This window comes from Carya illinoinensis, chromosome 3, assembly GCF_018687715.1.
Source record: "Carya illinoinensis cultivar Pawnee chromosome 3, C.illinoinensisPawnee_v1, whole genome shotgun sequence".
Classification (NCBI taxonomy): domain Eukaryota; kingdom Viridiplantae; phylum Streptophyta; class Magnoliopsida; order Fagales; family Juglandaceae; genus Carya; species Carya illinoinensis.
In genome coordinates, this window is record NC_056754.1 from 22,894,884 (window position 1) to 22,909,553 (window position 14,670).

General features: G+C 37.2%; 1 protein-coding gene across 7 annotated transcripts; it reads left to right on the top strand.

Annotated features, from left to right (window-relative positions):
• Positions 1–2,961: 2,961 nt before the first annotated feature.
• On the top strand, positions 2,962–9,842 carry LOC122303841 (zinc finger protein CONSTANS-LIKE 12). 7 transcript variants are annotated; one of them, XM_043115825.1, is made up of 8 exons: positions 2,962–4,253; positions 4,488–4,709; positions 5,283–5,629; positions 6,082–6,264; positions 6,804–6,912; positions 7,051–7,179; positions 7,582–8,490; positions 8,794–9,842. In XM_043115825.1, the coding sequence occupies exons 1-4, from the start codon at positions 3,663–3,665 to the stop codon at positions 6,206–6,208; spliced, it is 1,287 nt and encodes a 428-aa protein (XP_042971759.1). In that variant the 5' UTR covers positions 2,962–3,662; the 3' UTR covers positions 6,209–6,264; positions 6,804–6,912; positions 7,051–7,179; positions 7,582–8,490; positions 8,794–9,842. The 7 variants fall into 7 exon arrangements, with proteins under 7 accessions (XP_042971759.1, XP_042971760.1, XP_042971761.1 ...); XM_043115826.1 differs by having other exon boundaries at positions 7,582–9,842; XM_043115827.1 differs by lacking the exons at positions 7,582–8,490; positions 8,794–9,842 and having other exon boundaries at positions 2,962–3,267; positions 3,614–4,253; positions 7,051–7,375.
• Positions 9,843–14,670: the final 4,828 nt, after the last annotated feature.

Here is a 14,670-nt window from a genome sequence, read left to right on the forward strand (position 1 = left end):
GGGAGGCAGGGGGAACTGAGGACGCAGTGGCGGGTGAGAGACATGAACACTTCCACCTTTTTTGTTGAAGACGGCTTGGGCTATTGAACGAGCACCCTGGTCGAAGATTGCCCTCGATCAGGAATGGGCACTTTGTCGAAATCAGACCTAGATAGGGACTCCATTCTAGGTTTCTTCCCTTTCCCCTCCAATAGCGGGCTCGGGAAACGCTTGTGAGTTTGAGGATTGGCCTCCCCCGCAAGCTGTTGTCGAACAACAAGGCGTCGAAAAAGACTTCATCTAGGTAGGCATTCACCCAAGCGTGTACAATCTTGATGCGTTCGATCTCTTAAGGTGTCGCTGGGGACTTAACGACTTTCTCGTCCTTCATGACCCCCTAGATGGGCCGAATAGGGCATTCCCGATGGGGAATTCCCACCCTTTACGGGACACAAAGGAAGAAGCGCCTTATTATTGTAATGAGACTCTAAACGAGCTAGCACCTGGACAGAACGAAATCTGCAAGTATTCCCTCTCTTCTTCAAAAGATTGTGGTGAGGAGAAACTCTCAAGTAGTAAGGTCAAGTTGGTCAGACCTGAATGCCTTCGAGGTGCACTGCCAAATAACACAACAACACACTACGACCCTCCATGCATTGGGGTGGAGTTGAGTAGGAGCCACACCCATGAAGTCTAGCACATCGTGCACTGGATGGCAAAATGATAGCCTAAGGCCACTGGAAAACATGGCGAGGTATAACGCAAACCCCTCAGAATCCACGGCACCTTCGTAAGGTGACAATACCACTAAATCAACAATACCTGGCACCTTGTACTCCATCATTAGTGACTCCAACTTGCCAGGGGCCATTGCTGACCACCATGAGAAGCCCTTGAACCTCTAGGCCTTTGCAGAGTCCTCTGCTAGTTCTACTTTCCTGGAGCCTTGAGGGGAACTTGCAGGTTTGGTAGGCTTAAGGTTTTTGGTACTTTTTAGGGCAGCATGAGAAGAGCTCTTTGTGGCCATGGGTGTATGAGATAGAAAGGTAAAACAGGCACGGAACAGTTAGAGTTAAGAAAGGTAGGTGCACAAAGCGCTAGGGGATTGAAAGAGGAAGCGAGGGGACTATCTACAGTAAAGGAGGGGGATTTATATAAGTCTAGGTGACGGTTCATATCCCAGAGTCATGGGAACACATGCGCCCCATGGAGGCTACTAGCTCAGTGCGAATTTTGCAGGACAAATTGCACGAAGAAACATGGAAGGAGTCGCCTGATACCATCAATGCAGAAGGGACATAATGCATGTAATCAAGTGCCTGAAACCAACAGTTCGAGACGTGCCAATAAAGTTGGAATGGGAACAGTTGCCCCATGAACTGGAAAACGAAAAGACCAAGCTGAAGCAACTTGCGACCTAATGCGTGGAAGGGCTGAGGAGCGAAAGTAGCCATCCACTTTGAAGGAGAGGGTAGTTAGTGACTAGAAGCATGAGAGGACGTAAAGACAAAGACAAGGAATTCCCACTAGACCAGTTTGATAGGAATTGACAAGGTAACTGTAAGAGGATTTTCCCCCCAGACCTAAGGCCCAGAGTGCAAGCCAGAGGTGGGGAACCTGAGCTGGTCAGATGGCCCATCAGCCCATTAAGGGCCCTCAACCATGATCACATTGGGAGTCCCTAAGGACGGGAAGACAAAAGACACATCGCCCTAGCCTTCCCCAATGGTGCCTGGTACTAGAGGGCTTGTATGGTAAGGTCGACGGTAAACGTGGGGAGCCCTTGGTCCTTTGACAAACGAGTGGGGAGGAAGCTGACAGAGGGCACATGCAAGTGTGTAGAAAGGATAGGAAGCCATGCCGCATTTATTGCACTACCCCAAAAGGCCATGCCGCATTAAAGAATTCTGACCAATGGGACATATGAGATGACGTATGTTCTTGACACAAGGTATGGGCGATTGACCTCTAGGAACCAGGTAAATAGGCAATCCTCATATATTAGGAACTCTATCTGAATTCTCTATTCTCTAGCACTAAACACTAAGATGATACTGACTTTGGCATCAGAGACTCCTCAACCACCTCTATGGCCACCGTCTCACGGTGTTCTCTTTGTATGTGCAGGCCCAAATTAAAAACCTGAGTTGCTAAGAGCCTGGTCCAAAGACGTGCGAATTATAATGTTAGCATATAGATAGAGTAATAAGCCATTTTATTATCATTATCGTGTTTATAGTTTCAGGCTAAATAAATACAAAAAAATATAGAGCCAAATTTGTATAAGAAAATAAAAACAAAATCCATAAATAAGATAAATAAGGCAATCTTGGCATATAAAAATGGTGAGCAAAGGCTCAGAGATCTGAAGATGCGGAGCCAAGTAGTAAAAGGTATACATGTGGCCTAGTGGATAAGGGTTGACAATTAAAGATATTTCGAAAGCCTATGAACAACTTTAACGGACAAATTGCCATAAAACAGGGTCAGTCAAATAACGAAGAATAGTAAATATCTCATGGGTTTATACTTTATTATCTGGAATATTCCCCCAATAATTACATTCTCTTGGATGTCTTATAAAAACCAGATATATATATATATATATATTTTGTTGAGAATTTTAATGATTTGATTTTTAAGTCAATTTATTAATTACTTTACTTGCAAGTCAGTAATTTGAGTCATAAAATAATTTAATTTTAATTTACAAAATATAATTTTTATAATAACTTGATTGGATTTCTTGTTTTATTCTCTATAATTTGATTTTTTTTTTTTTATATATTGAATAAGAAAATATTATTTATATTTAAAGAATCTAATTATAGTTATTATTGTTATTATTATTATTTTGTATAGTGAGAAATGATTCAATAAACCTCAAGTCGATCTCATTAATTTCTTTAGTTATATTTACGTAAATTGCCATGCACCAGTCCACTGTCCGAGTTAAAAGGCTGGCCATTGCTTGTCCTCCGAACTGAGCGCTAGTACGTCACCGTGCTATTACCTTTCAGTGGCCACGTTTTGCCAAGTGTCGAACACCCAGAAAGCAAAGGGAAAACTTTTATAAATAGCGCATTGAGCTGCTTCAGACACTCTCTCAAACCAAGGTGCAGCGTAGAGTTTAATGACTGATTCTTCTACACCCTCTACATTTTTTTCAGACTTTTTTGAATCAAAACGATTGATTTGGTTTTTCTACCTCGCCTTCTCTCGCTTCCCATTATTGGATGATTATTTTTAACTGTTATTTTTTTTTTGGGAATTCGGCATTTTCCACCGGTAAGTGCTTTTTGTCTTCTCTCCATTGATCTAGTTTTCGTCCCTAAATGTATATGCCATTGGAGTACTGATGCAATGGTGGAATTGATTATATAAGTACTTATGTTATATATTTTTGGGTTTTCGCATATGAATGAAAATGTTTTATGAATTGATCTAGTGTTTATGCAAATCATTTTTGATAAGTACCATGAAAATGGTATTGGATACGTAACCATAAAATGGTCTGAATGACAATTTATAGTGAAGACTATTTGTGGGACACGTGCTTCTGCAAACAATTTTTATGGGTTTTTCATTTTTTTCAGTTTTTAATGATATTTCACTTCTTGGGTGGTTGTGGAAGGTTCAGTTAGGAGGAATAACACCTTTAAACTAGGTTAGAGGAGGGAAGTATGGAGCCTCTATGTGAGTTTTGTAGGGTGGCGAGGGCAGTGGTGTATTGTAAATCAGATTTGGCTTGCCTTTGCTTGCACTGTGATGGGTGTGTACATTCTGCTAATTCTTTGTCCCGAAGGCACATGCGTTCTCTCTTATGTGAAAAGTGCTACTCCCAGCCTGCAATTGTCCGATGCATGGATGATAAAATGTCTCTTTGTCAAGGCTGCGACTGGAATGGCAGTGAGTGTTCAAGGCTGGGGCATCGGTGCCACCCATTGAATTGTTATACCGGTTGCCCTTCTTTGGAAGAGTTGTCAAGGATTTGGTCCTCACTTCCTGATATTCCCCCTTCAAGTGGTTTTGATAGTGGTTGGGAGCACGTGAGCACACTGCCTATAGATGAGAATTGCATCAGCAACTGTTTGGAACAAAGAGAAAATGAGGGATCATTTGGGTTAGTGGCAAGCAAGCTGAATGAACTAGAACCTTGCTCTAAGTCTGACCCTTGGATGGAGCTGTCTTCTGTGATTCAACCGAATCCAAATTCCATGCCTCGCTGCAGAGATCAAGCACCTCTCTTCCCTGAAGAATCAAGTTTGCCAAAGGTAGTATTTTTCTTTCCTCTTAACCTGGTGAAGCAGGTAGTCATGTGCTAAGATTTTTGTCTATTTTATTTTTAAATAGTTACACGGCGTCTATGTCTATTTGAAGGATATAGCCTTTTTATTTGCATTTTGAGATTTAAACAATTAAAAGTAATTACCTAAAGTACATTTTTCTTCTTGTCAAGTACGTTTGGAAATTCTGAGCCCTGCATTGATTTCTTTCATGTGCTTCAGGATGCTTCTGATTTCAAGGATCTTGGAATTCATGATGGCAACGATCTCTATGAAGGTCTTAACATGGATGATGTTCCATTAACCTTAAAAAATGGTGAGATATTTGGCTGTCCACAAGGTACTACCATATACCAGTTTGAGGACGGAGGAATGGAATGCCAATCAATGGAGAAAAACTTATCAGTCACTGAATCTAATGGTCCTATTGAGAGTACTTTGGAGGTTATATCCTTCACTTGGATTTGGTAGTTTTTTTTTTTTATTTGTAACACAATCTGCTACCATTATTCCACTTCTCTTTTCATCAAATTCCCTCGTCCAATCTAGAACATAATGCATCCATAAATACCCAAGTCAATATATTTGCAGCTCACATGATTATGGACACATTTTCATATTGACATGTGAATCACTGCTGAGTTATACTTCTAATAAGAAGCAATAGTTCATCACAAATCTTATTTGTATAGCACAAAAAAAATTGCAGTAGTCCCAGTGATCAGCATTTGGAATTACATTCCAAAACGCACCTAATTTTGAGAACTTATAATCGAAAATGATAAGATTTATTTTCATGAGTTTTGTGAAATTCAATTCCTTTATGAACCAGAAGCCTACTATAGATCCTTGTTTGCGACATTTAATTTGGTAGGCTCAAATATGGCTTTTAAGCACTGCTACTACGTTAAACTATTCATTTTTGCTTTAGTAAGCTAGATGTGACCTTTTATTCTGTTATTACTTAAGTGGAGAGCTTTTTTTGGTGGGCGAGACTCACCTTGTGTATTGCGGCAGGCATCTTCGTCAGGACAACAAAATTGTGTGGCTTTTCAATCTTCTCATCTTGGTGGGTCAACTAGTGTTATGCAGTCCATTAATGGTAATGCAAATTGCTTACCAATGAATCAACCTTGCACTGGAAACCTCAATCTGGGGTTACCTACTGCGCAAGTTCACTCAAGCATGTCACTTTCATTATCCAACATCACGGGTGAAAGTAGTGTAGCTGATTATCAAGATTGTGGATTGTCACCAGTGTTTCTAACAGTTGAATCACCTTGGGAATCAAATTTGGAGGCTAGCTGCCCACAAGCAAGGGAAAAAGCTAAGATGAGATACAATGAGAAAAAGAAAAGTCGATCGTATGTGTCTCCAATCTCAATTTATACATATTTTTTAATTCAATCTTGATATGTGTGTGTGTGTGTGTGTGTGTGTGTGTGCATTGTTTTGCTTATATAATATAAATACAATCTTGATATATGCTTTCTTTCATTTCCAAAAGTACTTCAAAAAGCCATCCTTTTCTATTTCTACCCTTTCAAATGCTCCATATGATAAGTCTAAAAAAATGGATTATTTTGGTATTCATTTCAGTCCTGATCCTGATATATTTAGCTGACACCTCTTTTGTACATCAAAGTACCATTTACTCCCATATAAACATTTCGATAATAACTGAATACTGGTATTGCTTCTCGATTACGATTAAATTCCATAGATTATCTTTAATCTTCCTCGTACATTGTTTATTCACTGAGGTACGCCTTAAGACATCTAGCTTTTCATAAAATCTATGTTTTTGTTGATGTAGGTTTGGTAAACAAATAAGATATGCCTCACGCAAAGCCAGAGCTGATACTAGAAAGCGTGTGAGAGGGAGATTTGTGAAAGCTGGCGAAGCATATGATTATGACCCTCTTGTGACAGGGAACTTCTGAGCCATATCACCCATTGTCCACTCCTTGACTTGCATGGCAATGCCTGCTCAGATGAGGTAGTCCTTACAGTAACTAGATTATGTTTCATGTCTGAGATGATGGATATCAAGATGATCAATATTAAATACAATTTTTATGATTTATGGGCACTTTTATCTGATAAAGCTATGTTCTATCACTTTATGAGATTATGTGTTCAACTCAATCATGAGTGTATAAAGAAAAAACTTCTTGCAAAATTTTACTATGAGGACGAATCTTAAGGTCTTTTTCCTTATCACATGACATAGAACCTTGTTGTCTCATTTTATGCTATAGACTTCCTATCATGCTCTTATATCTGCTGGCCTGTTTATTCTTTCCCGATCTCAGAGTGGAATAGTCCACGTTCCACTGAACAATCATCTTCCTACAGGTTGTTTAAATTCTCTGTCTGTTTCTCAGCCAATCCAATATTGTAACGTGTGCTTTGTTCCTTTACTTTGGAACCATTACAATGCAAAATCTAGAACAAAAAATTTTGATTTTGCACCCTTTCTTGGTATTATCTTGATTTTTGGTATTATCTTGATTTTCTCCTTTCATCAAATGGCAGCAGATTTTGTGCACATTAGCATATATTCAGCACTGGTAGCCCTTAGAATAAATTAGATGTTCACATCTCTGGATTCTGGACTCCGTATACTGCCTCACCTAATATTTTAGTAAGTCTGCCAACTAATTGCTTACGTAATGTTATTTTTTATACTTAATATGTCACATACACTCACATATAGGTAATTATTTCCAATTTCACCAGTCAATATCTTACTCTTTTGTTTATGTTTTGGCAATGGCAACAGATAATCACTTGGGAGATGCAATTGACAAAAAACCTCCTGTGAGAACCTTTGGTTCATGCCCTTTTGTGTATCCTAGCGAAAAGCCTAGTTTGCTATTGCTGCCCCCACCTCCAGCAACCTTGCCATAAGGTAGAAACCTTGTCGCAAGTCATTTTCTATTGTCTTTGTTGCATTATATATTTAATCAGTTTTTACTCCATGTAATATTTTTTTAAACCATATTCCTATTTTACAACTTGTAATAAAATTACAGCTTCCATATCAAAGAATAAATAGCCAAATACACTTTCTGTTCCATTACTGGAATATTTTTGTTATTAGAGTACATGTTTAGAGCACTTTCCTACTCTAGGTACTTTCTCAATTCTTGTTTCTGTGCTAGAACTTAAAAGAAGGGTACGATCTACAGTATTGCTCAAGGTCAGAAATGAACAGACCAATTGAACACTTGACAAGATATTTGATTTATGGTTTTTTTCTTGTCCTCTCTTTGCATAGAAAGACTAGAAGTAATGATCATTTCATTTACAGGAAAAGAGCAAAATTAAACTGCAAGAGTGTCTGGCTGGTCTAAAGTTGAGAACATTGGCAAAGGAAAAATTATATTGTCTCTTATAATTAAAGATTATGATTAAATGATTATGAATAAGACTTCTGTTGGAAGAAAGTACTGGCTACAGTATGAGAGTGCGCTATTTGGTAAATTTCTTTAGAAGGATGGCAAGGAAGTCCAGAACATGAATTGAAGCAAGCTTTCTGGTTAGTGTGCTATTTGGTAATTTACTGGCTACTTCATCAGCTGTATTAAGAAGTTATCTTAGTTTGCAATCATCTGGGAGCTGTATATATCAATCTTGTGTGGATGAGAAGGTAGGATTACCAGTATGGTGTTATCGATACTAAGGCTTGCATAGCTTTCTTCTGTCACAAGGGCTATGCTTTGAGATTAATATCGACGGATTTAAAGGCAATATCATTCTTATTCCATCACAAGGAAGCTAAGATTTTAGCTGCAACTTTAGCTCCCTTTAAAAAACCAGTCACCAATATATAATTAGTGACCGATCACGAAGCAGCAACTGAGCTGTCTGGACGTACTCTTGGTGCTGACGGTATTCCTCACTACACATCTCTCCCTTCTGCTGAACTTCATTTTTTTTTTTTTTTTTTTAGTTTGGCTAATCAGTGCTTCCCTACCAACCTCATTTAAAACGAGTGCAAACTGCAAGGCTTGTGGTATTATCAGGATGGGTGTGTTGGGACATCTCACATCTCTCGCATATGATTGGTTTATCTCTGTGATAGTCTACCAATGAGAACAAAACAGGTGGTCATGTGGTAATAAGAACAATACAGGTCATACACTATTGGAATTAATGTTTTAACAGAAGGTGGAACAGATGATGGAGCCATGAATTTTGGAACTTCTGGGACATTCGGGTATGCTCTTCATGATTTTCGTTCCATTTCCTTCTTAGATGTTACTGACGTGATATTCTCCATCAATTCTTATATTAACTATTTTTTTTCTTAAATAATAAATTCAAGGATTGATGAATAATATTATATCAACGTCATACTAAGATAGGAGGGAACAAGGATATGGTACATCGCATTTTCTTTCCCAAAATCATATTCAAGGGTTATCTTAGAGTTATAAATCTGTATCAACCATTGATAAAATCTAGAGTAACAACAATCTATTCATTATTTTGAGCCTACTACGCATCCTTTTTGTAACAGATATTTACCCAGCATATGATGGATCACCCTCTTTACCACCACAAATTCCTTCTGGTATGGCGAGACAGATTTTTGTCCACAATATAGCCATCTTTGTGAATTAAAGTTTCAAAAATTTATAGGTGAATGTGAGGATCAAAGAAAAAATATGCATCTTGTTGAAGTAAATATGATTCATATTACCATCATTGGTTTAGACTTGTATATGATGTTGCAACTAACGAAAGGTCGATGATCCCTTAGAGAATCTGGTAACCCAGAAACATATGAAATTCACTGCTCTATGGATGGCCAATATATATATATGCTTCATAGATACAAATCCTCTATGCCAATGGAACAAAGCAAGACTGACAGCCTCAAAAGAAAGGGCAAAAGAAAATAGAAAAATACATGGTGAAAGATAAGAAAATACTGATCTGAAACTAGAATAAAAAAGTGAAGATCAGAGCAGCAGAAAAGGCATTTTTAGCTTCCTCGAGCACTGCTTCCCTATGGCCGAATTACAATGATCACTTCCCTCCGACAAACTTACTATTGTTGGAAGCACCACCTCGAACGAGGCTCCAAGAAGATATCGTTGAGTAAGGTTTTGACATGTGTTGCAGAGAAAACACCTAATATGCCTGAGGGCTAAGAAATTAGCCCCATGAACACATTTATCGCATTTTCTGCACAGAAAAGCATCATCGGCTTGGCAATAGAGTGAAGCCCTGGAGCCGCAGAGCTCGCAAGGCACCGTGGCGGCTGTGGCACGAGGCGTATCTTCTGCATCTAGGTGGGTGGACTGCAGCCTGCAGAGGCCACCTAACTTTTCCTCTTCAAGTCCTCTGCACATTCTTTGGAAACTCAGTATGGCGAGGCATAGAAGTTGGGAGGAAAGTAGCCTTTTATAGAACATACGTAGACAAAATGCAAACATTATTCCACCTGAAAAGAAATATTATTTTTTTTCTTCTTTCGTTGGCCACATATTATTTCTCACACTCGGAGGCCATGAAAGTGAATTATGTCCGAGAATTCTTCAATAATGACAGCCTTTTCTTTTAGCTTCGTGGGTTTTGCTCATTTCAGGGCATAATAAAGTCTAAAAGACTTATGGTGGAGAAATTATAAGCTTTAAATAGTCTTAGATATTTGCATAGGAAGATTTTGGCCTAGTCTGTTTTTACAAACTATCTCATCTAATCTCATTATAACTATTCAAATTCTTACGTAATATAGAATAAAAAAAAAAATTCAATATTTTTAAATTTTAAAACAAAAATAATTTTTTTTTTTTAATTTTCATCTCATTTGTGTGTATATATATATATATATATAAAAGAATATATGAAAAAAGAGAATTAATGAATTGAAGAGATGCAGACCACAATCGATAAAGGAGTGATTGGGGGAAGTACTAGTACTAGAATATAATTTGATTAGTGGCAAAGGGTCCATTTAATAATCGAGCAAGATGGAGAATTTTTGTGACACCACTAAATTTGACAAAATAGGCAAAGATAAAACTTGAATAAACCCTTTAAGCTTTATGGGATTCTTGGGGCGGAGTTGGAGTTGTTAATAGCCATGATTTATGTTGTTGGGTGGTTAGCAAGTCAAATTGGATATCTAAAGAAGAAAAGCTTTCTTGTATGGCCATGAATTTTTAAGGCATTTTTTATTTTGGGACCCACTAACGTCTAAGGAATAGAGTTCTTTGCATGTAGGATAAAAGTTATTGAAAACATTATTTATTTTCCCACTTCTTTTCGACCAAAAAAATAATAATAATAATCCCAATGAAGAGATTGGAAACTGATTTGACTTGTTTTGTATGTATACATAGTACATACGCCCTTGGTTGTCCACTCTCTGTTGGACCTCACGTTTCATTCAGCCCACGTAGCAAGCGGGGAGAGGAGAGAGTGTCCTTGTCCACACATTGAGTTAGCGTTGGTACATCAGTCCACATGTGTGGTTGAAACTTGAAAGTTGAAAGCTTCGAGTTCGTATATATTCCGTCCAATGAGAGGTTGCGATCAAAGCCGTTTGGTTTAAGATATATCATCTATCTTTTTTCATTTCAATTTATATCGAGAGATATTTTTTTATTCAAATAATTATTTTAAAATAATTTTTTAATTTAAAATATTCTCATTTCTTAATTTAAATATAGTTTATAAATAGTAATAAGATTATTAAATTAAAATAAGATGAAATCATTTTTAAAAATTTTGTATATTTCAATTAGAAAGTGAGATAAGATGGGTTGAAATAGTTTATGAATTGTAATGAGATTGTTGAGTTGAAAAGAAATAAAATAATTTTTAAAATAAAAATTCTATATACAATCAGTTTGTGTATTCTTTTATATATTTTATTGATGCGATTGATTATGTATTAAAAAAATTAATATACCCAAACATATCAGTAAATTATATATAGAGTATATAAAAATAACTGTATATAATATTACTCTTTTAAAAATTATATCTTTAAATTAAAAAATAATATGATATGAGATGAGTTTAAATTAAAAAATAATTTTAAAATAACTATTTGAATAAAAATATATATCTCGATACCAGATGATATGAAATAAAATCATTCATCTTGAACCAAACGGCACCAGTCACAACCTCACATTTGACGGAATATATAAGAGCCCCAAGCTTTCAAGTTTCAACCACACATGTGGACTGACGTACAAACGCTAACGTATCATCAAGAAATTCAAACTTTTATGACAGCATCACCCAAAACCTTATATTAAATAATTATTGATTATTTATGTTTTACAATAATTAAATTTTACAAGTCCAACAAAACAGCAGAAAAGTTATAAACAATGGGTTTGGTTTTGAAACCTTTTTCTGTTTTTGGAAATTATAAAAACGACTGTATCGAATTGGAGATATTTCTTAGGGATCAAGGGGTGGCTTCTAAAAGATTCATGCACCACCACTAGATATACCAAGGTTGGTCGGGTGCCACCCCTGCATCTTCACGGTTGGCGTGCAGCCACCCACTTTTATCTTGGCCCTTCAAAATTTTCATCTCAAACATAAAATTTTCATCTCATTATTACAACTTTTTCAAATCTCCATACAAAATAAAATAAATAATTTAACTTTTTTCTAACTTTTTTAAATTCCAATACAATAATAATATTAAAATATAATATTTTAATATTTAATCTTAAAACTCAAAATTCTTATCTGAGAATTCTCAGTAGCCAAACAAAACCTTAGAGGTTGTTCTATAACAACCCTTTGATATTCACGATATGAACGCAAGTCACCCTTATGTTCAGGCCACCCACACTGGCCTAGGTCTTTAACTAGTTTTTTAAAGTTTAAGATTTTGTTTTAATCTTAAGAATATTTTTAAAGTTCTACTAATTATCTAATTCAAATTTAAATATTTGTAATTTAAATATTTATTTTAGTTGACACATGTTAGTATTTCATTCATGCTTATTATGCGGACATGCTAGGAGCTCCATTAGTCTGAGTGATACATATTAGTATGACAACCGATGTTATCCTGTTGCTCAGAGTGAACCGCTTATTTTGACCGCATGCATACTTTTCGTTTTTTTAATTTTTAATCTTTCCATATTTTTTTAAATATATTTAAACATTTTTAAAAAATAAAAAAATACTAATACACTTAAAATTATTTCCTTAATCATTAAATAAAATAAAAAATTTGTGACCAACAATCACTTTGAGGGACACAGGGAGAGGGCATACAAGCATTTTCCTAATATGATTGTACTTACACGCAAGCTAACAAATGTGTCTTTTCATTTTGACTAATCTTAGTTATTGTCTTAGAGTGAGTGAGCAAATTCAGTGCATTTCCTTTAAAAAAAAATGGATCTCAATTATTATTAAAAAATAAATTTTTTCATATAAATCTCATATTTATCCATTTTTTTTAAATGGACTCTTAGACCTGACCAAATTCTCTATCCAAGCCCTTCCCAAGACAACATTACGTATCAATAAGTAGTCTTACAAAACAAATTTGGACACTACAACAAATATGGCTTTTAGTGACAGATTATAAATAGTGACGGTTTCCAAACTGTGACTAAAACGTATTTACTGTGACGGTTTGTGAGAACTGTCACTAAATGTTGGGCAAGAATTTCAAAACGTTCGGACGTTTTCCATAATACGTTCGAACGTCACAGTAACGTTCGAATGTTATGTATATTTACGTGCGAACGTAAAAAAATTAGCGCGAACGTTCGAACGTTTTAACTATTTACGTGCGAACGTGAATATATTAGCGCCAATGTTCGAACGTTAATGTGATAAAGTTCGAACGTTATATGTAAAATTACATAAATTAACCATAATATATATATTTTTTTAATAGTAAGGTTGAGTAACGTTATATTAAAAAAAAATTAAGAGTAGAAATTAAGCTACACAATACATACATTAAATATTTGTGTCCATTACATATGTCGAAAATAAAAAACGTTCGAATGATAAATTTTTACAAATCACTTTCAGAACTGCGGGTTTACAAAAGATCGAAACTCCTCAGTCAATGTCTCAACCTTATTGTTTAGCACATCTACATGATGTGCAAGATGTGCGACAGCCTGATCTATATGTGCAATCTGTCTATCGATCTGTCGGTCTATATGCGCCTTCATATCTGTCATCATTGTATCAACCCAAGCAGGTCGCACATCCCCAGCAGATGTAACTCCCGGCTGCTGACTAGTACTCGCCGACGGGCGAGCAACATCGGCCCCAGACTCAGTCGGGGGAACAAGATCTGGCGTAGGACCAGACTGACGCCGAGCTGAGCCTCTCCCCTGTCCAATGCTCCGGCGGTGTGTGGTTATGTCGATAGGGCTCATCTGGTTTATCACCATCTCCTCCGCCTGGAGTGGCACTCCCCGGGCTAGTAATAAGCGGCTGATGATGACTCCGCACGGGAGATTATCCGTGGTAACGATGCTGGCCTCGTAATGGATCCGCTCAAATATAACAAGGGGCAAGTCAATGGACTCACCACGTGCCAAGCCAATCAGGAACTGTGCACGAGCCCGACTGAATGTGCTCTTATGTGCCACCGGGTCTACATTTGTTGCAACAAAAATGTGCAACATGCGAAAGAAAGGCAGCAGCTGATTCTGGCTGAAGGAGTTCGGCCTATCGAGCTTTGTGCGGTCCGTGCCAGTGAGGATGTAGAAATCCTGGTCCCGCTCATCGCCACCAACCTCAGCAGCAATAGGATCGCCCTCGGGTCGATCTTCTTCATGACTGGGCATAAACTCAACAGGGCCCGAAGATGAAGCAGAAGCAGCTGGATCTGCCTCGAATATGCCCGGGGAAAATGCAGCTGCTATGTCATTAGCCTGAGCAGCTGTCGACTCAGGTAGCATACGCGGAATCTGGAGCAAGTCGGCGAGAACATCCGCCGAGAACTGAAACTGTACACCGCGTACACTGAGAGTATGGGATGATGCATCGTTAGGCATGGTGGCCATCCCAATGTAAAACTCTCGAACCATTGTGGGGTAAATCTTTCCCCTCAATGTGCATATGGGGCCCCAGCCTCTGGTGACAAAGACATCTCTCAGCGTCTTTTGCTCCCAGCTGAGCTCATCAAACTCATTAATAAGGATTTCTCGTTCCCCCATAACAGTTCGTGCCCCCAGTCGAGCGATGTCCGGATTGCCTCCATCCCTCCCTCGCTTCCTTGTCGTCATATACTGAGCCATATCCTGAAAATAAAAAAAAATATATAAGTTATAACATTTTAAAAAAATGATTATAATCACAGATACATACGTATTATGACATATATGGATTATACTAAAAATTAAAATATCATCCTTATAAATTTACATAATTTTGCGAG

What these genes read in the sequence shown, in the direction of transcription:
- LOC122303841 (XM_043115826.1), top strand. Translation starts at nt 3,663, where the DNA reads ATGGAGCCTCTATGTGAGTTTTGTAGGGTGGCGAGGGCAGTGGTGTAT. An exon ending in CTATTGAGAGTACTTTGGAG is followed by an intron (nt 4,710 to 5,282) that starts GTTATATCCTTC and finishes GTATTGCGGCAG; the next exon opens with GCATCTTCGTCAGGACAACA. An exon ending in GAGAAAAAGAAAAGTCGATC is followed by an intron (nt 5,630 to 6,081) that starts GTATGTGTCTCC and finishes TTGTTGATGTAG; the next exon opens with GTTTGGTAAACAAATAAGAT.